The sequence below is a fragment of the Pristiophorus japonicus genome, chromosome 1 (genome assembly GCF_044704955.1).
Source record: "Pristiophorus japonicus isolate sPriJap1 chromosome 1, sPriJap1.hap1, whole genome shotgun sequence".
Taxonomy (NCBI): domain Eukaryota; kingdom Metazoa; phylum Chordata; class Chondrichthyes; family Pristiophoridae; genus Pristiophorus; species Pristiophorus japonicus.
The window spans coordinates 25,118,241-25,142,347 of NC_091977.1; the positions used below are offsets into that span (position 1 = coordinate 25,118,241).

The following is a 24,107-nucleotide window of genomic DNA, read 5'->3' on the forward strand; positions in this document are numbered from 1 at the left end:
GGTACCGTCGCCCAACAGCCACAGCCTGAGGATTCATTCACCCTGGCATTGGCCCTTCACTCTAAGTGAGGGAAGGAGCCTGTAAAGACGGCAGCGCTGCCCCGAACATTGCTCATCGCTCTGCCGATACCACCCCTCTCACTCACTTTAGCGCTCTAAGGGAAGTGGTAGCATTTGAGTTGGCGCTCCATTTCTCTCTCGGAGCGCGAAAGCAGAAGTTCCTGGCAGAATCAAAGCTTTACTGTCCGGCAATGCTTTTGCACTCCCTGAAAAGTTATTGCCCTCCAACGGGGCGCTATGCAATTTCGAGCCCTTTGTTTTCCAATTAGATTAATCGTGACTTGGCTTTTTTACCCCACTGCACTCGAAGAGAGCGCAGGGCTGATCAATTGCAGGGGGCAAAAGAAAGCAAGAGGCACCAGAATGGGGACATGAATAAATTGTTGCCAACCTGATTACCACTGCCTTTAATGAGTGCTCCACAATTAGCCAGCCGAGGTGACAATGTGTCTTGCAGGGGGCGGGACCGAATATTGCATCTGGGGCGGTGACGGAGTGCTGCGCACCGGATGACGTCACTATGACAGTTTTAGCGCCAGGGCAAACCCGCCCGGTCGGTAACCTTCAATATATTTAATTACTAATAAATGAAAGTGTTCAAAGCGAATGAGGAAAAGCACCATTTAATCTGAATGCCCCAAGATTATTTCTCCCAAGTTTGCTCGCAGCAGAGTCCTGGAAGTTAATCTTCAATTCCTCGTGACTCCAGGACAATTCCGCATTCTTAACAACTCTAGGTAGAGACCTGTTGACAGATAATAACCTTTTGTTGACTATTCCAATGCTCCCCTGGCTGGCCTCTCATGTTCCACCCTCCATAAACTTGAACGTATTAAAACCTCCCAACTCACACCAAGTCCCGCTCACCCATCACCCCTGTGCTCGCTGACCTACGTTAGCTCCCGGTCCGGCAACGCCTCGATTATAAAATTCTCATCCTGGCTTTCAACTCCCTCCAAAGCCTCACCTCTCCCGAGCTCTGTAACCTCCTCCAGTTCTGCAACCCTCTGAGATCTCTGCGCTCCTCCAATTCTTGCCTCTCGGGCATCCCGTATTTTCATCGCTCCACCATTGGCGGCCGTGCCTTCAACTGCCCGGGCCCTAAGCTCTGGAATTACCTCCTTAAACCACTACACCTCACTAATTCTCTCTCCTCCTTTAAGATGCTCCTTAAAACCTACCTCTTTATCACGTTTTTAGTCACCTGTTCTAAAATCTCCTTACGTGACTCAATGTCAAAATAATGTTTGATAACGCTTCTGTGAAGCGCCTCGGGATGTTTTACTGTGTTAAAGGTGCTGCATAAATGCAGTTGTTGTTGTTATTTGTTACTGAGGGCTCATTCTGCAATCGCAGGCCCCCTTTAAGGTAGCAGCACCCACAGGGGAGACAGGATTGTAAACCAAGGTGGCCCCGCCGGCTTGTCCCATGTCCATTAATTTCCCCCGCTAGCTCGTCCCACGTCTATTAATTCCCCCCGCTAGCTCGTCCCACGTCTATTAATTCCCCCCGCTAGCTCGTCCCACGTCTATTAATTCCCCCCGCCAGCTCATCCCATGTCTATTAATTTCCCCCGCTAGCTCGTCCCATGTCTATTAATTTCCCCCGCTAGCTCATCCCATGTCTATTAATTCCCCCCGCTAGCTCGTCCCACGTCTATTAATTCCCCCCGCTAGCTCGTCCCACGTCTATTAATTCCCCCCGCTAGCTCGTCCCACGTCTATTAATTCCCCCCGCTAGCTCGTCCCACGTCTATTAATTCCCCCCGCCAGCTCATCCCATGTCTATTAATTTCCCCCGCTAGCTCGTCCCATGTCTATTAATTTCCCCCGCTAGTTCATCCCATGTCTATTAATTCCCCCCGCTAGCTCGTCCCACGTCTATTAATTCCCCCCGCTAGCTCGTCCCACGTCTATTAATTCCCCCCGCTAGCTCGTCCCACGTCTATTAATTCCCCCCGCTAGCTCGTCCCATGTCTATTAATTTCCCCCGCCAGCACATCCCACGTCCATTAATTTCCCCTACGGCTTGACCCACGTCTGTTAATTTCCCACGTCGGCACGTCCCACGTCTATTAATTTCCCCTGACGGCTTGTCCCATGTCCATTAATTTCCCCCGCCAGCACATCCCACATCCGTTAATTTCCCCCGCCGGCTCGTCCCACGTCCGTTAATTTCCCCCGCCGGCTCGTCCCATGTCCATTAATTTCCCCCGCCAGCACATCCCACATCCGTTAATTTCCCCCGCCGGCTCGTCCCACGTCCATTAATTTTCCCCGCCGGCTCGTCCCACGTCCGTTAATTTCCCCCGGCTCACAATCCCAGCACGTCCGCCAGGAGAGACCGCGGGTGGAACCTTGGCCCGAGAGTGATTTGTTGAGCGCAGACTGCTGATCTCAATCTTTGTTGCAGGAAAGGGTGAGCACGGGAAGCCTTACCCGCTGGCGGAGGAGGATCAGTCCGATTCAGCGTACAGGGAAAACGGTTTCAACATTTACGTCAGCAACAGCATTGCCCTGGACCGCTCTCTGCCGGACATTCGACATCCAAAGTAAGTGCAAATAGCAAACGTCCGAGGTGCTTGACCCGGCTACTCACTGTCAGGTTACTTTTCTCCACTGTTCAGAATACAAAAGGCTAAGAAGTCGAGCGAGATGCTGAAGTTATTTTCTAACTTTAAAGAATTAAATTTGACAAACAAAGCAACAGTTTGTACCGGAAAGAAAATTAGTCAGCCAAAAATAGATGTGTCGCCAGGTGGGTACGAAGTGACAGACCCGGCAAGACCTCGTGAAAGCCGGTTTTCGGGGCACAATGCGCATGCGCCGAGAACCAGCTTTTCCGATCTGTCTCAATTTCTTCTGACAGAATCTATGCATCCCCGGGAGAAGGACATCCATGCGGCAGAGATTGGGCTATTTGCCCAACTCATGACCAGCAAATGTCCTTCAAACTCTTACGCCTGGTAAAAGCAGGTGCATAGCTTACTTTCACCAATGTAACAACACTTTTAAAACATAGGAAAATTAAATTTAATCATTCATTTTTATATTAAAAAGCCTGCCCATTAGTATAAGTTTATTTTTAACCCTATTAAAACACATAAATCTTTTTTCCAAAAAATATATTTTTTTCCAAAACATTTAATTACATTTAATTTCAATTAATTTTAAATATGTGAAGTGTTTTATTTATTTATTATGCTGTATTTCTTCGCTTAGCAGGGCTTTCTCATTGATAGCAATGGGAACTTGTACAAACTGTGTTCCCATTTTTATCAATGGGAATACTGCATAGTGATTGGTGGTCCAGACCCACATGACTCCGGCATTTCCGTACGGACGGGGAAGTTATCTTCCCGTGCGCTGCGCAGCGAATGAAGACCTCCGACCAGAATTGTAGGTTCTTCCGTGACCACCAGGTAATTTCGCAGATTTTTTGGGGGGTCAGAGGCGTTCGTCCAAAGGAATCTTCCGACCGCTATTTCTGGGCCAGTAACTTTTCTCCAGCGAGTATGACTCAAAGCAAAAGAATCGATCAGATTCTTTATCCTGGGAAGAGATCGAAAGTTCCTTTCCTGCGGCCTCTTGTTCTGCTGTCGCCCTCTCCCAAAAACAGCTGTACAATGGGCTGTTTCATGTAGTTTCCTCTACAAATTCTGCTGTTTAATTATCAAACTTCAAACAACCTCGTTTCAGTTCGCCGGCCTTGCTTCCTTCTTTCTGCAACTGTCCGCATTGATTCTTCTCATCAGTTACTTCACACAATATGATCCAACCAATCAAAATCACTCCAGCATCAGTAGCGCCCGGAACTTACTTTGGCTTAACATTGTATCACCTGAGACTTCATTCCGGTTTAACATATCACCTGAAACGCACACCAACATCACTATCACCCCAAACTTATTGGGACCGAATTTGCGGTCAGAGGCTTCGAACGGGCGGGTTCCTCTGACCTGCAAAAAAATCTACAAACTTACCTGGTGGTCCTGGAGGTGTGGTGACTTGCGCTCGCGGGCGTCTATGCGTAGGCCTGCATCGGGACCCACGTATCCTGGGGCGCAGACAGTTTGCAAGCGTCCCTGGGATCACGTGGGCCGACCCAACCAATCAAAGAAGGGAATCCCTATTCACACTTATGGGGATCACTTAAAAAATACATTTAACATAACAGTTAAAAAAAATCATATTTAAAATTAATTAAAATACAATATAATTAAATATTGAAACAATAATTAAATTTGTTGATAGAAACAATTTACCTGTTTTAACGCGGCTAAAAATAAACGTACCTTGTTGCACAGGGTTTTTAATGGACGAATGAAGCACTTTTATGTTTAGATTTTTTAAAACCAGCCTGCTTTTACCAGGCACAAGAATTTCACGGGCATTTGCTGGACAGAAGTTGGGCAAATAGCCCGCGGAGGATCTTTTCCCGCAGATGCGTGCGATCTGTCAAGAGGTTTTAGCACATGCACAGTACATGCCTGAACCCGGAACTTGCGGAGCGCCTGCAGGAGCGTGCAAACCTCATACGTGCCCGTGGGGGCCCCAAATTCAGCCCCATTATAGCTTAATGTCGTTCCACCCACAACTTATTAACCCCATGTTTCAAATCTACCATTTCCACTCTGATTGCTTTAAGTTCGTACTTTTAAAAATATAACTCTACTAATACACTACCAAGAAACCACCAGTCTATTTTTTCACTGACTTCTAGACTCTGATACAGCAGTGCTGTTGTAACATGGGGACTGGCTGTCTGCTCCAACGGTTCATGTATTAAGTTTTTGTACCCCTCATGGGATCAAGCCTCTAATACAACTGACTGGAAAAGCACTCAGGATAAAGAATAGTTTTCATTATTATCTGTCGCATGTACAGAACCAATGCCCAGTGACGTGCTCGTGGAATTGGCTAAAAGTATGGCCTTGTTGTGGGTGGAAATAATTGACTTTAGCCCAAGGATACAAAGCAAAGATTGACTTCAATTTCATTGCAAAGGTGTGGAAGAGATTTGCTCTCGGCTTCTGTTTTGCCGTAATATCATCAGCGGCTGATGTCAAATGTTACAATGTAGAATTGTTCACTGCCTGTATCATTAGGGAAGCATTTTATTTCTATTCTCCTCTTCAGCACACTTCCTGCACATTATATTTCTAATATCTTTGGTCATTTTTCTGGCAAACTGGCAAACTCCTCCTCTCTGATTTGTGTTCTGGTACTTTCATTCTCATAGATTCATGGGCCGCTAGGGATGCTCTCGACCGAGCCAACAGCCCAGAAGCCATAACAGAGAGCCGGGCTGCAGGATGGCTGCCCAGTCGAGGCGAGGTTCGCCACTGTCGGGCCGACAGAAAAGCCGACCGACAGAAAAATATGGCGGGCCATGACGCAAAGGGCCTCCCCTTTAAGGGGCACCCGCGAAGCTGCCAGTGACATCGGCCAGTGCCATCCTTGCCACCCATGGGGGCAATTTCCCCCGCGGGGCGCAAAGGGTTCGGCGCGGGGGTGACGTCATTGTCGTGCGCGCGTCAGCCCGGGGTGCAAATCGCGGGGTGCGGCGCAAACGACACAACGCCCCCGCACCCCCCCATCCCCCCAGATCTCCAGGGCAATTTCACGGAGGCACTCTCGACCCCTCCTCCGGGCGAAAACCTCGTTGCACCCCAGAGGCGCTAACGGAGCTATAAAAACGGGCAATTTCGCCCTCAATGGTTTTCTTTCCCATTTTCTCTCAACATTTTTGTTTATTACTTCTAAAAATATTGGAGATAGGGGCAGGGAAAAAGGTTGTTTTAGAACGGGTGGTGCAGTGGAGTCAAGAGATCATGTGATGAAACCTCCAGAGAATACATCCAACCAAAGTTGGCAAACCTGTGATGCGGGACACCACTAAGGTTCAACAGAGTAAAAGTGTTGAGGGATGTCAAGTTTGGATTGTAAAGGCTTGCACATGATGCGATAACTGAGGGAGATAAAGAGGGTTCGCTGGCCCTTAGAAAAATGACTTGGAGCAAGAGATGGCTCGATGAGTCGCAATTTGAACCTAGCAGGGGCACGTCAAGAAGTTTTCCTATTGTACCAAACACACAGAAGAACAGTCACTAATAAATACAATGAAGTATTCAGGAGAAACCTTTTCATCCAGAGAGTGGTTAGAATGTGGAACTCGCTTATACAAGGAGTGGTTGAGATGACTAGCCTAGATGCATTTAAGGAGAAGCTAGAAACACACATGAACGGGCAGGGAAGTGGAGCTGAGTCCATGATCAGATCAGCCATGATCTTATTAAATGGTGGAGCAGGCTCGAGGGGCCGTATGGCTTACTCCTGCTCCTATTTCTTATGATCTTATGAATAGAAGGATGTGCTGATGGGGTGAGATGAGGTCGGGTAGGGAGGAGACTCGTGTGGAGCATAAATGCCGGCACGGAGCAGTTGGGCCGAATGGATTGTTTCTGTGCTGTAGGCTCGATGTAACTCAATGTAACTTTGTCCATTGCAACTTCCTTATGTCCACATTTTCTTTATAATTATGAAGGTGTTTGATAGGGTAGACATAGAGAAGATGTTTCCAAAACTAGGGGACGTAAATATTAGATAGTCAATAATACATACAATGAAGAATTCAGGAGAAACCTCTTTACCCAGAGAGTGGTGAGAATGTGGAACTCTCTACCACAGGGAGTGGTTGAGGCAAATAGCACAGATGCATTTAAGGGGAAGCTAGATAAACACATGAGGGAGAAAGGAATAGAAGGTTATCCCGATAGTGTAAGATGAAGTAGGGTGGAAGGAGCATAAACATCGGCAAGGACCAGATGGGCTGAACGGCCTTTTTCTGTGTTGTAAATTCTATGTAATTCTGTGTATTGCTTTACTCAACTGAGAGCCTGTCAGAAGTCCTATCTCCCGTCCTGTGTAAGGTTTTACAGCACACATTTGGTTCCAATGTAATTCTCATTTCATTCCTGAGCACTGACGCTGGTGATCGTAAAATGATAATGTGAAGGTTGTGCTACAGACTTCAGCATGGAGTCAGCATTCGGGCTAATAATTGATCACCTCCCCTGTGAAGCGCAGAAGAAGTTATATTTTTTTTCTCTCTCTCGGCTAATTTTACAAAGCTGTCAAAAGCCGCAGCAAAAAATGACGAGTTATCACTGCTTTATCGAGCCACAAAGACAAGGCTACATTCGAGCGGAGAATGGCGTCTGACTGAAACCAGGGCAGTAAATTGAATACCCTGACACTGAAAGACAATTACTATGTAAATTGTTGCTCAGGCTCGTTGTCAGTATTTTCCAAAGCTGCAGTTGTCACTTGCCTGATGACAAGGGGGCATTGTATTCCCAGCAAGAGAGGAAGTGGAAAAAAAAGGTCTCGGTGGAGATACCACTTAACAAGGTAGCACTGACAAGCGAGAAAATCAGACCTCTCAAAAGATAAGGGCGCCTGTTTTCCCTTAATGGTGCAATATTTTATGGCAGAAATTCTTTTTAAATTTGTGATTCATCTCATGGAATGATAGAATCGTAGACATTTACAGCATTGAAGGAGGCCATTTCGGCCCATCGTGTCCGCGCCGGCCGACAAAGAGACTATCCAGCCTCATCAACACTTTCCAGCTCTTGGTCCGTAACCCTGCAGGTTACAGCACTTCAAGTGCACATCCAAGTACTTTTTAAATGTGGTGAGAGTTTCTGCCTCTACCACCCTTTCAGACAGTGAGTTCCAGACCACACTCTGTGTGAAGAAATTTCCCCTCAAATCCCCTCTAAACCTCCGACCAATGACTTTAAATTTATGTCCCCTGGTTGTTGACCCCTCTGCTAAGGGAAACAGGCCCTTTCTATCCACTATATCTGGACCCCCTCATAATTTTATACACCTTAATCAGGATTTTTTTTCAGCATTTTTTTTTCCCTCTGAACTCACGGCTTAGACTATGCTCGCTGAGTTTCCGCTGCCTGCCTCAGCAAATAACAGCTCCCTCTTCAGACTTACAAGGTGTTCATTTATCTCTCCTTGTTATACCTGTGCAGATGCAATTTCTTTCCACCTCCGTGTAGTGGTGGAATGTTTAAACTTGACAAATTATTTGCAAGGTAAGATTTCAGAGGCCATCTGCTGGAGATTTGACACTTACACGCCTCAGGCAATCAAATTCAAATGGTACCGGAGAGAAAACAGGAAAGGGGTACTGAGGTGAATGATCAGCCATGATCTTATTGAATGGTGGTGCAGGCTCGATGGGCCGAATGGCCTAGTCCTGCACCTATTTTCTATGTTTCTATGTTTCTAAAGGGGCTAAATTGTGAGCACAGGTTGCATACACGAGGTTTGTAATTCCTTGAGTATAGGAAGAAAGAAAGAAAGAAAGACTTGCATTTATATAGTGCCTTTCATGACCACCGGGCGTCTCAAAGTGCTTTGCAGCCAATTAAGTACTTTTGGAGTATAGTCACTGTTGTAATGTGGGAAACGCGGCAGCCAACTTGCGCACAGAAAGCTCCCACTAACATTAATGTGATAATGACCAGATAAACTGTTTTTGTGATGTTGATTGAGGGATAAATATTGGCAAGGACACCGGGGATAACTCCCCTGCTCAGAAATAGTGCCAAGGGATCTTTTACATCCATCTTTTACATAGCAAATTAAGGGGTGAAGTAATTGAGAGTTTGAAATGTTTAAAGGAAATGATGGGGTAGATATAGAGAAACTACTGCTTGTGGTGGTGGTTAGGGGGGTGGGGGGAGTCCAGAACAAGGGGGCTTAATCTTAAAATTATAGCAGGCTGTCCAAGGGGTGTTGTCAAGAAACACTTCTTTACAAAAAGGGCAGTGGAAACCTATAAAACTCTCCACAAAAAAAGCTGTTGAGGTTGAGGGGGTCAATTGAAAACTGAGGTTGATAGATTTTCGTTAGGCAAGGGTATTAAGGGTTACAGAACCAAGGCAGGTGGATGGAGTTATGATACAAACCAGCCACGATCTAATTGAATAGTGGAACAGGCTCGAGGGGTTGAATGGTCTACTCCTGTTCCTATGTTCCTCTGAACGATGTGCACAATAAAAGAAAGATAATAGATGGAATGGTGCAATGCCTCACCAGAACCAGCTACAGTTCCACAATGGGCAATTTAGTTATCGAAGACCACGCCAGCCGAGTATTGCTACCGATGGTTCATCCTACTGATGTCACACCTGCTTGTTCGGCTAGGCATTAGAGCTGTTTGATGAAGAGCTGCAATTCTCCTGCTGTCCTGGCCAATGTTACTCCCTCATCCAATACCACCAGATTGCCTGGTCATTCATCTGGCTGGTGTTTGGGGGAAATTTCTGGCCGTCATGAACTTTTTTTGAAACAAAGAGATTTGTGAGGCTGTGGAATGCACTGCCTGAGTTAATGCTTGAAGCAGAGGCCATGACAACATTTTTTAAAGTAGAAAGAAAGAACTTGCATTTACATAGCACCTTTCACATCCTCAGGGAGTCCCAAAGCTCCTTATGGCCAAAGAAGGCTGTTTGGAACCTTGTTGTATTGGACCTCGAGATGAGCTTCCGGCCACATATCCGCATCATCCCTCAGACCGCCCATTTACACCTCCGTAACATCGCCCGACTCCATCCCTGCCTCCACTCATCTCCTGCTGAAACCCTCATCCATGCCTTTGTTAGCTCTAGACTTGACTATGCCAACTCCCTCCTGGCCGGCCTCCCATCTTCCACCCTCCAGAAATTTAAAACAAACACAGAAAATGCTAGAAATGCTCAGCGGGTCAGGCAGCATCTGCAGAGAGGACAAAATGGAAGGTCTGTGAAAGAAACTTTTCAGCATTCCGAGGGACGATTCCCTCCGCGACACCCTGGTCGACTCCTCAATCACTCCCAGCACCCCCTCCCCTTCCCACGGCACCTTCCCGTACAAGCGCAGGAGATGCAACACCTGCCCTTTTACCTCCTTCCTTTCCATATCCAGGGCCCCAAATACTCCTTCCAGCAATTAACTTGTACTTCTTTCAATGTAGTATACTGTATTCGCTGCTCACGATGTGGTCTCCTCGACATTGGGGAGACCAAGCGTAGATTGGGTGATCGCTTTGCGGAGTTCCTCTGTTCAGTCCGTAAGTGTGACCCCGAGCTTCCGGTTGCCTGTCACTTTAAATCTCCGCTCCACTCCCACACTGACCTCGCTGTCCTTGGTCTCCTACACTGTTCCAATGAAGCTCAATGTAAGCTCGAGGAACAGCATCTCATCGTTCGTTTAGGCATCTTACAGCCTTCTGGACTCAGCATCGAGTTCAACAATTTTAGATCGGCTTCCATTTTTCATCAGCCGTTGCAGATGATTCTTGCCCTCTCTAGACCCATCATTTATTCCTTTACTTGTCCCATTACCATCTCCTTTCATCTTGCACCATCATCCCTTTTGTCATTTAACCTCTCCTGCCTTCCACCCTATCACAGACCTTCCCTTTTGTTCTTTCTTCCCCTCCCCCTTTCCCTACCTCTGTACTTGCTTAAAATCTGTTATGTCTCTAACTTTTTTCAGTTCTGGTGAAAGGCTATTGACTTGAAATGTTAATTCTGTTTCTCTCTCCATAGATGCTGCCTGACCTGCTGATTATTTTCAGCATTTTCTGTTTTTGTTTCAGATTTCCAGCATACGTGGTATTTTGTTTCTCCATAAACATAAACTCATCCAAAACTCTGCTCCCTGTATCCTAACTCGCACCAAGTCCCGTTTACCCATCACTCCTGGCTCCAAGCCTTGATTTTAAAATTCTCATCCTTTCTTTCAAATAACCTCCATGACCTCACCCCTCCATATCACTGTAACCTCCTCCAGCTCCACAACCTCTCTCAGATCCCTGCTCTCCTCAAATTCTAGCTTCCTGCTCATCAATAATTTAACTCACTCCACCATTGGTGGCCGTGCCTTCAGCTGCCATGGCCCTATGCTCTGAAATTGCCTGCCTAAACCGCTCTGCCTCTGCACCTCTCTTTCCTCCTTTAATATGCTCCTTAAAACCTGTCTCATATGCCCTAATATCTCATTATGGGGCTCGGTGTCAAATTTTGTTTGATAGCGCTCGTGTGAAGTGCTTTGGCATGTTTTACTATGTTAAAGGCACTATATAAATACAAGTTGCTGTTAGAAGATAAGAAATGGGAGCAGTGGTAGGCCATACGGCCTTCAAGTCTGCTCCACCATTCAATAAGATCATGGATGATTTGATCTTTGCTTCAATTCCACTTTCGTGCCTGTTCCCCATAACTGTTGGCTCCCCTATAGTTCAAAAGTCTGTCTATCTCAGCCTTGAATATATTCAATGACCCAGCTTTCCGGGGTAGAGAATTCCAAAGATTCACGACCCTCTGAGAGAAGAAATTCCTCCTCAACTCCATCTTAAATGGGTGACCCATTATTCTGAAACTATGCCCCGTCGATTCCTCCACGAGGGAAACATCCTCTCAGCATTTACCGTGTTAAGCCCCCTCAGAATCTTATATGTTTCAGTAAGATCACCTCTCATTCTTCTAAACTCCAGTGAGTATAGTCCCGACCTGCTCAACCTTTCCTCATAAGACAAACCCTTCATCCCAGGAATCAACCCGGTGAACCTTCTCTGAACTGCGTCCAATGCAAGTAAATCCCTCCTTAAATAAGGAGCCCATAAGCAGCACTCTAGGTGTGGTCAGAAAATCCACACACAGGCATCTTCCACCCCTGGAGTTCAGGACTGGAATATCGGGTCCTTCATTGAAACATCTGTGAACTCATCCCTTTTGGCGTGGAAGCAAGTCATCCTCGTTCGAGGGACCGCCTTGATGATGATGTATAGTTGCAGCAAGACTTCCCGACTTTTATCCTCCATTACCTGTGGTTGCTGTGGAGCTGGAGAATGCATCTTCATTCACCTGCATTGCACGCAGATATCTGAACCAGGTTCTGTGGGCGGGGGGGGGAGGAGAGAATGTAGATGCAGCTCACGCCGTAATCCAGTGGCCTTTTAGCCTCAAGCTTTACGAGGACAATTGCAAGCGTTGATTATTTTCCCGGCATTTGTTCCTGTCACACTTGTTTCGTTCGGATTGAACTCAAAGTTCTCTGATTGCAAGCATTCTGCTTTGGTGTTGACCTGTTCGCAAAATAACATGTATTTATTCACAACTGATTTCGTCTGCTTTTGTGTGAAACAACATCCTGGGGTGAAAAAAGGAAATCAAAGTCGGATTTCTGAAGTGTCCAATAGTAAGGAAATTCGTCAGCCTCTTGATCATCTTGAACTATCAGATGGGGAATTGGTTCTGTTAAATAATAGTTTGAGTGAGTGCCACTGATTGCGTGAGTGTCAGGATTGTGGCATCTCATTGGAATTCTCTACCCCAAGGGGCTGTGGATGCTGCGTATAGATAGCTTTTTGGACTCGAGGGATTTGGGGATCAGGTGGGAAATTGGAGTTCAGGTCGAAGGTCGGCAATGATATTGAATGTTGGAGCAGGCTCAAGGGGTCGTACGGCCGACTCCTGTTCCTAATTCTTATGTTACGCAGAGAGCAATGGCCCTGAAATTCCGTTCGACCTCTCCCCGCGGGGAAACGACCTAAAAAAAGCAAAAAAGGTACGCACTTACCTGCTGCTGCTGCGACTGTCCAAACTTCCGAGCCTGAGGCCCAGAGGTGACTGCGCGCGCAGTCGTGCACGTGGGCACGTGCGCAGGCCGGGATCTAATGACAGCAGCCAATCAGGTACAGTATAGTTTCTCATTCATACCAATAGGAGTTCCGGTACTGAACTCCTATTGGTATGAATGAGAAACCCCCACAAACATTTAAAAACCAATAAAAATTAGAAAATAAAGTACACAATTAATGCACTTAAATTAAAGTTGTTATAAAAAAAAAGTTTTCCGACTTTTGAAAAAAAAAATGTTATTAAAACTTAAAATAAACTTACCGTAGTGGGGAGGGTTTTTAAACATCAAAAGTGCTTTTATAACTTTATTTTTTATTTGTATGTCTATTTTTAAGCACTTGCGCCTGTAAAAGTAGGCTATAAACCTGCTTTTTCAGGCGTAGGATTTTAAAGGACATTTGCAGGACAAGATATTCGTAAATATGGGAAATCTTACCCCGCAAGTGTCCTCGCTCCTGAGATGTGGTCCCAAGACCACAAACTTGACAGGTCGGAAATGTCGGTTTCCAGCGCATGCGCATTGCGCGCTGGAATCCGGCCTTTCCGATGCCTTCCCGGGTCTGTAGGGACATCGGAATTTCAGGGCCAATATATTTTTTTTAATTCATGCACTGATATGGGCGTCGCCAGCAAAGGTAGATCATCTCTAATTTCCCTCGAGAAGGGGTGGTGAGCTGCCTTCTTTGAACATGTTGGCATTTCAGTGGACAGTTCAGAGTCAGCCGCATTGCTGTGGTTCTGCAGACCAGGTAAAGAGGGCAGATTTCCTTCCCAAAAGCACCAAATGGGTTTTCACGACAATCTGGATGGTTCATGGTCTCCATCAGTGATATTATCTTTTTAATTCCAGATTTATGCAATTGAAATTAAATTCCCCAGCTGCCGTGTTGAGATTTGAACTCATGTCCCCGGATCATTCATTCAGGCCTCTGGATTATTGGTCCAGGAACATAACCCCTATCATCATCATCATCATCGGCAGTCCCTCGGAATAGAAACATACAAACATAGAAACTAGGTGCAGGAGTAGGCCATTCGGCCCTTTGAGTCTGCACCACCATTCAATAAAATTATGGCTGATCATTCACCTCAGTACCCCTTTCCTGCTTTCTCTCCAGACCCCTTGATCCCTTTAGCTGTAAGGCCCTCTTGAATATATCCAATGAACTGGCATCAACAACTCTCTGCGATAGAGAATTCCACAGGTTCACAACTCTCTGAGTGAAGAAGTTTCTCCTCATCTCAGTCGTAAATGGCTTATCCTTTATCCTTAGACTATGTCCCCTGGTTCTGGACTTCCCCACATCGGGAACATTCTTCCTGCATCTAACCTGTCCAGTTCCGTCAGAATTTTATATGTTTCTATGAGATCCCTTCTCATCCTTCTAAACTCCAGTGAATACAGGTCCAGTCGATCCAATCTCTCCTCATATGTCAATCTTGCCATCCCGGGAATCAGTCTGGTGAACCTTCGCTGCACTCCCTCAATAGCAAGAACATCCTTCCTCAGATTAGGAGACCAAAACTGAACACAATACTCCAGGTGAGGCCTCACTAAGGCCCTGTACAACTACAGTAATACCTCCCTGCTCCTATACTCAAATCCTCTAGCTATGAAGGCCAACATACCATTTGCCTTCTTCACCGCCTGCTGTACCTGCATGTCAACTTTCAATGACTGATGTACCATGACACCCAGGTCTCGTTGCACCTCCCCTTTTCCTAATCTGCCGCCATTCAGATAATATTCTGCCTTCGTGTTTTTGCCATCAAAGTGAATAACATCACATTTATCTACATTATACTACATCTGCCATGCGTTTGCCCACTCACCTAACCTGTCCAAGTCACCCTGCAGCCTCTTAGCGTCCTCCTCACAGCTCACACCGCTACCCAGCTTAGTGTCATCTGCCAACTTGGACATATAACACTCAATTCCTTCATCTAAATCATTAATGTACATTGTAAGTAGCTGCGGTCCCAGCACTGAGCCCTGCAGCACCGCACTAGTAAGTGCCTGCCATTCTGAAAAGGACCCGTTTATCCCGACTCTCTGCCAACCAGTTCTTTATCCACGAGGAAGATTTGCTTCCACTCTTAGCACAAGTCCTTAGGTGGCTGTACAGTCCAATATGAGAACCACAGTCTCTGTCACAGGTAGGATAGTTGGTCGTTGAGGGAAAGGGTGGGTGGGACTGGTTTGCCACATGCTCTTTCCGCTGCCTGCGCTTGATTTCTGCATGCTCTTGGCGACGATACTCGAGGAGCTCAGCACCCTCATGGATGTACTTCCTCCACTTCGGGCGGTCTATGGCCAGGGACTCCCAAGTGTCAGTGGGGACATCGCACTTCATCAGGGAGGCTTTGAGGGTGTCCTTGTAATGTTTCCTCTGCCAGCCTTTGGCTCGTTTGCCGTGGATGAGCGCTTGCTTTGGGAGTCTCGTGTCTGGCATGCGAACAGTATGGCCTGCCCAGCGAAGCTGATCAAGTGTGGTCAGTGCTTCAATGCTGGGGATGTCCTGGACAAGGACGCTAATGTTTGTGTGTCTGTCCTCCCAGGGGATTTATAGGATCTTGCGGAGACAACGCTGGTGGTATTGCTCCAGCGATTTGAGGTGTCTTCTGTACATGGTCCACATCTCTGAGCCATACAGGAGGGTAGGTATTACTACAGCCCTGTAGACCATGAGCTTGGTGGCAGTTTTGAGGGCTTGGTCTTCAAACACTCTTTTCTTCAGGCTACCGTACTGACTGACAATCACGAGAATGCATGTCTCTCCCCCAAACACTTTGCAGATGCATTGCTGATGCGTCTTGAGGCTGGTGGCAGAACATGGTGGTTGGCTATTGGGCTATTCACTCATTGATTTTCAGCTTCTCGCTCTGAACCTCGTCCCTGGATTGACTGGTTCTAGCCAAATGCACTGTACCGGTCTTTTCTGATAACTGTCCATCTCTGTGTTCCTATCTTTTAATATTTGCACTTGTCAACAGCAAAGAAAGAAAGACTTACATTTCTATAGCACTTTTCATGTCCTCGCGAAGTCCCAAAGAGCTCTCAGCCAATTAAATATTTTTTAAGTGTAGTCACTGGTGTAATATGGGAAACACAGCAGCCAATTTTCTCACAGCAAGCTCCCACAAACTGCAACGAGGTAGTGACTGGATAATGGGTGACCGAGCTTCAGTACTGCTAGAAAGCTGGTGCTCCCCCCACCTTTTTGTGGCCATTAGCACCGAAATGTTTTCGTGGCTGAGCCACCCCATATTCAGCTCCAAAAGTGAACAAATGGGTTCCAGCGCTAATGATCCCTTCCTAAGTGTTTTTTTACAGTGGTGTGGCTGTCTTAATTTGAGCGTTATCACCACTGAGAAACTCAGCATGCAGGTAAGGGTTTCTAATGAGTCAGCTGCGGCCAGGGTTTGCAGCAAGGCCCTGAATGGGCTCCCAGGAGGGTGCTGGCCAGTCTGCCAGATTGCCGATGGGACGACGCCTCCTAGCTCTGGGGTGACGGAGATCCTCCTCCTCCTCAGGTGGTACTGCTGGCTCGAACTCCAGCGGCTGTCCCGTCATGATGGCCAGGTTGTGCAGCATGCAGCAGACCACGAAAATGATGGAGACCCATTGAGGAGAGTACTGCAAGGTGCCACCAGAATGGTCCAGGCACCGGAACCTCTGCTTTAGGATGCCTCTGCATTGATCGATGATGCACCTGGTAGCACAATGAGCGTCATTGTATGCATGCTCTGGCACTGTCCTGGGGTTCCGCAGTGGAGTGAGCAGCCAAGTGGGCAGGGGATATCCCTTGTCCCCAAGCAGCCAACCCCAATCCTGATTCGGGCCGGTCAAGATGGTGGGCACACTGGTTTGGCGCAGAATGAACGAATCATGGCTGCTGCTCTCCCTTGCCCGCTGCCTGTCTGCGACGCCTTCTCCTGCGTGCCGCCCTGCTTCTGACCAGCTGTACCAGGTGTCGCCCGCCCAACACTCCTGCCATCCTCAGGGTGAACCCTGCCAAACAGGTCTCTGCAGCCCACAGGTCTCCACTAAAGAGTCAGACCTGAAAGTTGTACAAAAGTATGTGCAAATCTCTGAGCAGCACTCAGCAGGTTGAATGGAGCCAAAACAATTAATAAAACTATATGAAAAGATAAATAGAGCGGGTGATGTAATCTGACATAATAACATTAATAATTAATAAAACTGAAAAGATAAATACAGTGGATGCTGGAATCTGAAATAAAAACACTAAAATTAATTTGCTACCGAAGGGCCCCGATTGCGGCAACACTCCAGCGGTGTCCCGTTCGAGTACTGACTCGAATACCTCACGGGGGCACTGCTGGGAAAAGGCTGACCTTTTTGCAGCTGAAAATCTCTATCTTTGCCGCTTTCTAGCGGCCCGCACGCTGCAGAGCTCACTGCTGGAAACCCTCCTTTACTGCGCCATTTCCGCCGGAAGTGCACACCGCTCAAAGCCCCCCCCCCCCCCGCCACCCCCGAGCTGAATATAGCTCGGGGAGGGAAAATCATCGATTTTTTTCAATCTGCCGCCCAATCCCTTCCGGGGCGGTGAATTTCGGGCCCAATCTGTTTTAGCGATGTTGGTTGAGGGTTTAATATTGGCCAGGACACCGAGAAGAACTTACCCTGATCTCGAAATAGTGCCATGGGATCTTTTGTGACCGCCTCTGAGAGGGCAGACGGGAGACTCGGTTTTACATCTCATCTGCAAGACGGCACCTCCGACAGTGCAGCACCCCCTCAGCTCTGCACTGGAGTGTCAGTGTGGATTACGTGCTCAAGTATCTGGAGTGGGACTTTGAACCCACAATCTCTGACTCAGAGGCGAGAGTGCCGCCCACGGCGGACACCAGAAAGAAGCTCCAGTATGATGACTGCAGCGACCGCACATTGAAATTATGGGCCGACAGTTCCAGCCTCGCCGGGTCCGTGCGAAGAGCGCATGGAACCGGCGAGGCCTCGCAAAAGCCGGTTTTCGGGGCGCGAAAATGAGCTTTTCCGATCTGTCAAGATTCCTCTTGAAATTTGCCCAACTCATGCCCAGTGAATGTCTTTCAAACTTTTATGCCTGGTAAAAGCAGGCACAAAGCTTACTTTAACCAGCATAAGAGTTTTAAAACATATAAATATTAAGTTTAAGCACTCGTTTTTATATCAAAAATCCTGTCCATTAAGGTAAGTTTATTTTTAACACTATTAAAACATGTTAAAAAAAATTCCCCCCAATTTTTTTTCTAAAACATTTAATTACATTTTAACTTGAATTAATTTAAAATATGTGAGGTGCTTTATTTATTTATTATGCTGTGTTTCGGTATTTTAGTTTTTTTTTTCTCATTGATAGTAATGGGACCTCGCACAAACAGAGCTCCCATAGTGATTGGTGGTCCAGATGATGACTCCAGCATGTACGTCTGTATGTACGTGAAAGACATCTTCCCATGCGCTGCGCAGCGAATCTCGGCCTCCGACCGGGATCCCACGTTCCTCCGGGACCACCAGGTACTTTCGTAGATTTTTTTCGGGGTCGGAGGTGTTTGTACGAAGGGAGCCTCCGACCGCAATTTTCCCCCCTTTATGTAACCTGGAATTAACACTGCCCAGGGTGCTTTGCACTCCTGAACCTCCCCTCTGCTCAAACGTTTGAGCCATCTAGCCATGTCCTTGAGTGGTTTGGGTGGCTGGTGGGCAGAAGCAGAAATTACCACACGAGGAAGGAATGGATTACTCGAAGGACTTTCACTTAAAAACCCCAGTCACTTCAGCAAGTGAGGAATTTAACTGTTAAAACATCACTTTATACAACATCCCACTCGGTAAGCGGGGATTGTTCATGATTTCGGTGAAGTGCTTGAGAATATAGCACAGCAGTTTCACTACTAGCCAGTGGCCTAATACTGTAATCATGCGGAAACTCTGGGGAAATCCAATTGTTCACTTATTTATGTAAGGTCTCAGTATAGACAGGCTCAGTGCCATTTACAGTCAGATCTGGCACCAAATAACCGTGTATCACTAAATATTTGGGCGTGAAGCCAAATGTTCTCATTGCAAGGTAAGAATCTGTTTAAAGCCGCGCTGTGTTTTACACAAATCCAAAAACGACCTCGGGCTGCAACTCATATATAACACGAGGGCAGCAGGACTGGGATGGATATCTGCAGCGAGGGGACTATCAGGGGGATTCAAATGCCCCATGTTCTGCAGAACCTGCGAGAGGATGCATAAATTGTAAATTGAGATCAGAGTGTACATTTCCTCTCGGCACACAATGCTGATTCCAAATTTACACACTGCAGAGCTTTGGGATTTGGAATAAAAATGAGGCCTATTTGGATAGAAATGGTTTGTATAATGAATGTGGGCATTACTTTTTTTTAAAAATCCGATGCGATATTAGCAGAGCTGCTTCCCTTTGCTCCTCTCCTGCTTTTATACTCCCTGTGGGAGCCCGTCTCTAAACACACTCAGACACAAAATCGGTGAAGGGTTGAGAACCAGAGGACACAGATTTAAGGTGACTGGCAAAAGAACCAAAGGCAACATAAGAAAAAACTATTTCACATAGCAAATGTTTCGGATCCGGAATGCACGGCCTGAGAGGGTGGTAGAGGCAGACTCAATCATGGCTTTCAAAAGGGAATTGGATAAGTACCTGAAAGAAAAAAAATTGCTACGGGGTAAGGGTGGGGGATTGGGACTAGCTGAGGTGCTCTGGCAGAGAGCTGGTATGGGCTCAATGGGCTGAATGGTCTTTCGTGCACTAATCCATTCTATGGTTCTATGGTTCTATGATGCACAAAGACCAGAATTGGAGGAGCGCATAGATCTCGGAGGGTTGTGGGGCTGGAGAAGTTTACAGAAGCAGGGAGGGGGGGCGAGGCTATGGAGGGATTTGAATACAAGGATAAGAATTTTAAAATCGAAGCGTTGCTTAACCGGGAACTGATGTAGGTCAGCGAGCGCAGGAGTGATGAGTGAGCGGGACTTGGTGCGAGTTAGACACGGGCAGCCGAGTTTTGGATCACCTCTAGTTTACGTAGGGTAGAAAATCGACAGGAAAGTGAACTACTAATAAATGGTAATACAAAAGCAAAATACTGAGGATGCTGGAAATCTGAAATAAAAACAGGGGAATACTCAGCAGGTCAGGCAGCATCTGCGGAGAGAGAAACAGAGTTAACGTTTCAGGTCAATGACCTTTCATCAGAACTGGAAATAGTTTGAGATGTAACAGGTTTTAGGCAAGTGTGGGGGCGGGGAAAGAGGGAGGGGAGTAAAGAACCAAAGGGAAGGTCTATGATTAGGTGGAAGGCAGGAGAGATTAAATGACAAAAGGGATGATGGAGCAAGACAGCAGGAGATGGTAATGGGACAAGTAAAGCAGCAAAAGATGGGTCTAGAGGAGGTGTAAATAGGACTAGCAGAATCATTAACAACAACTGCTGTCCAAAAAAATGAGTGCAGAGTTTATGATCTGAAATTGTTGATCGAAGTGTTGAATCTGAAGGGCTTAAAGTGCCTAATCGAATGATGAGGTGCTGTTCCTCAAGCTTGCGTGGAGCTTCATTGGAACAGTGCAGGAGGCCGAGGTCAGAATGGGAGTGGAGCGGAGAATTAAAGTGACAGGCGATTGGAAGCTCGGGGTCACATTTGCGGACTGAACGGAGGTGTTCCGCAAAGCGGTCACCCAATCTGCGTTTCGTCTCCCCAATGTAGAGGAGACCGCATCGTGAGCAGCGGATACAGTATGCTAAATTGCAAGAAGTACAAGTAAGTCGCTGTTTCACCTACTGATAAATTTAACTCCTTGTATTTATTCACTCTGTAATCATGGTTGATCAGCTTCCATCAATACTGCAGTGTTAAAGCAATGATGAAGGCAGGTTGCTCACTTTGGTGGCTGTGTCGATACAGAGTTGATTCAGTGTCCTATATTGTGACATTATAAGAGAAAATGTTGTGCGTTCCCACTGCTGTCGGGACGCCTCACTCACAGTAAGCACGTGTCTGATAATCACTGCTGTTGTGCCTGCTATTAAAAAGAAAGAAAGATGTGGATTTATATAGCACCTTTCATCTCAAAGCACTTTGCAGCCAATGAAGTACTTGTGAAATGTAGTCACTGTTGTAATGTGGGAAATGCTAGCAGCCAATTTGCACACAGCAAGCTCCCACAAACAGCAATGTGATAATGACCAGATCATTTGTTTTTGTGATGTTAATTGAGAGGTATGTATTGGCCAGGACACCAGGGATAGCTTCCTTGCTCTTCTTCAAATAGTGCCATGGGAATCTTTTACATCCACCTGAGAGAACAGATGGCACCTCTGACTGAACAGCACTCCCTCAGCACTGCACTGGAGTGTCAGCCTTGATTTTTTGTTCTCAAATACCTGGAGTGGGACTTGAACCCACAAACTTCTGAATCAGAGGCAAGAGAGCTGCCCACTGAGCCACAGCTGACGCTATTATGTAATATGGTTCTGCTGCATGCAAAGCCTACTGAAAGTGCAGGCCGTCACTAAAGTCACTCTTAAATATTTCTGCCATACCTGTCTACGAGCCTCTGCACTTTGTTTGGCTACTAGCTTCCCAGCAACTAAGGTAACATAGGAAACATAGGGAAATGATGGGCAGGAAAAGACCAGTTGGCCCATCAAGCCTGCCACACACTTCCTAACTGTGCTCCTCCCCCTAACCCCCACCCCTCACAGCTTGTAATATAATGGGAGAGAAAAATAAAACAGAAAAAGAAACCTAGGGTCAAAAAGGGGAACAGAAAATCTAGAAAAATTCAATCCCGACCCCCTCAGGTGATCAAAACCAGTCCAGGGTATAACATGTTAAATCGTTTACCTTTTATATGGTGCAATGTCTGGCCCGGCCAAGAACTGATCCTCCAATTCCCTCAAACAGTACAATCTGAAGGATCAAACCTTCCTCGCAAGCAACAGCCATTAACCACCTCAGAACTGGTCATGGTCGATGCTGCCACCTTCTCCAGAGGTGGAAGATGAACACATCCCCATCATGCGACGGTGGAGCTCCTAATCAGACCCTGGAACATATCATTCAGCAGTGCCTGCAGAGGAAATATACAGGCAGGCTGCGCTGTTACACCGGAAGCTTTGACCTGGATATCCAACTTCGATATTGACATTTAGGGATAGAAATTGCCCACCGCCGGAAACAGGGTGTGTTATGTCTTTGGATGCTCTGATAATGACTCCACGAGGCAACGTATTGTACTTGAACTGTGGTGACCTTAGTCCATTTAATGTAACTCCAGAGTGAGGCTCACACATGGTGGCCTGCCTTTTATACTAGGCCTGGCACACCTGTACAGGTAACCTACAAGTGTCCCACTGCAGTGCCCTCTGGTGGCACACCTTAGTGACCATACAGCTGGTGTACAAGTTTCCAATAGTAGTGCCCTCTGGTGGCACATCATATGTAATAGTACAAGCATGTCGACATACATGACAGGGTGCATCTACCCTTTCTGAAGAGTTCTGGCCGCCGTCCCCATTTCTGCAACCTATCCGGCGAAATTCAGCTCCTCTGGGGGTTTTTTTTCCAGCGGGGCGGAAGTGGATCGTCATGGGGACGGAAGTTGGAGCAGAGCACAGTGGCCGTCTCTGGCGGGGTGGAAGTGGAGGTGAGACGGAGTGTCTGCCGCTGTCAGTCTTCAGCACGCGCTGATGACCTCATCGCGCTGGCGTGCCACAATGTCTCCCCCCTTCAGTTAAAGGGGAGGGCTGCTGCGAGCTCTGTAGATATTTCAGTTAGGTCCACTGGGCCACCAGGGAGGGTTTCGGCCGGGAAAGCGGCCTGGCGCCCAAGAGTGGGTGTCAGGCTGCCTGTTGGTGGCCCGGCCGAACCGGGGGGCTTAGTTGTCGGTCCGACCTGGCAGTCGGCCGACAAAAAAAAATAACATGGCGGCCGTGGCAGTGCGCCACCTCCCCTTTAAGGTTGGCTGTGCCGCCATTTCCCAGGGAGTGCACCAACAGCAAATGCTGTCAGGGGCTCCAGCCTACGGCAGGGCCTCTCCTGCGGGGCAATTTTGGGTAAGGGGCAATTTCATGAGGGAGTCCCCACCAATCATTAAGGGGTAGGCGCGTGCATGGACACCGCTCCGCTCCTGAGGTAGGGCAATTTATAAAATGGCGGCCCTCCACGGAGAGTCGATGGCCATTCCGCACAACCCAGTGGCTGATGCTTTCCGGATCCCAGAAGCCGTATCGGGAGGGGCAATTTCGGCCCCTTAATTTGTTTTTTGCTGCCACCATATGAAAGGAGAATCAGACTCCCTCTTGCAGGTGTATAGAAAGTCAGTATGCACCGCACCAGCCCGCAATGTATTCCAAAGGTCCACTACTCTCTGGAAAAAGTAGCAACGCCCAATATCCAGTCTACTCCTACTCTTGCATAGTCTTCATACCTGACCCGTGACCTCTACCACCTAGACGGACAAGGGCAGCAGGCACATGGGAAAACCATCACCTCCAAGTTCCCCTCCAAGTCGCACATCATCCTGACTTGGAAATATATCGCCGTTCCTTCATCGTTAAGTGAATGGGCAAAACTGTGGCAAATGGATTTCAATGCGAGGTCATCCACTTTGGAAAAAAAAGGATAGAACAGGATACTTTCTAAATAGTAAAAAACTAAAAGCAGTGGAGGTCCAAAGAAACTTGGGGGGTTCAGGTACATAGTTCATTAAAATGTCATGAACAGTTACAGAAAATAATCAAAGAGGCTATTGAAATGCTGGCCTTTATATCTAGAGGACGAGAATACAAGGGGGTAGAAGTTATGCTGCAGCTGTACAAAGACCTGGTTAGACCACACCTGGAGCACTGTGAGTAGTTCTGCGCACCACACCTTAGGAAGGATATATCGGCGTTGGAGGGAGTGCGGTGTAGGTTTACCAGAATGAAACTCGGACTTCAAGGGTTAAGTTACGAGGAGAGATTACTCAAATTATGGTTGTATTCCCCAGAATTTAGACGGTTAAGGGGTGATCTGATTGAAGTTTTCAGGATATTAAGGGGAACAGATAGGGTCGATAGAGAGAAACTATTTCTGCTGGTTGACGATTCTAGGACTAGGGGAGCATAGTTTAAAAATTAGAGCCAGAACTTTCAGGAGTGAAATTAGGAAACATTTCTACACACAAGGAGTGGCAGAAGTTTGGAATCCTCTGCTTCCAATGGCAAATGATGCTCGATCAATTGTTAATTTTAAATCAGAGATTGATAACTTTCTGTTAACCAAAGGTAGAAAGGAATATGGGCCAAAGGAAGGTAT

At 46.9% G+C, this 24,107-nt stretch overlaps 1 protein-coding gene across 1 annotated transcript in view; it reads left to right on the forward strand.

Moving 5' to 3' along the window:
* galntl6 (polypeptide N-acetylgalactosaminyltransferase like 6) overlaps positions 1-24,107 on the forward strand; it is a 1,584,079-nt gene that overhangs the window by 596,117 nt on the left and 963,855 nt on the right. The window contains exon 3 of the mRNA XM_070895622.1: positions 2,473-2,611. Coding sequence (XP_070751723.1) covers positions 2,473-2,611 — 139 coding nt within the window. The remainder of the gene's footprint in view (positions 1-2,472; positions 2,612-24,107) is intronic.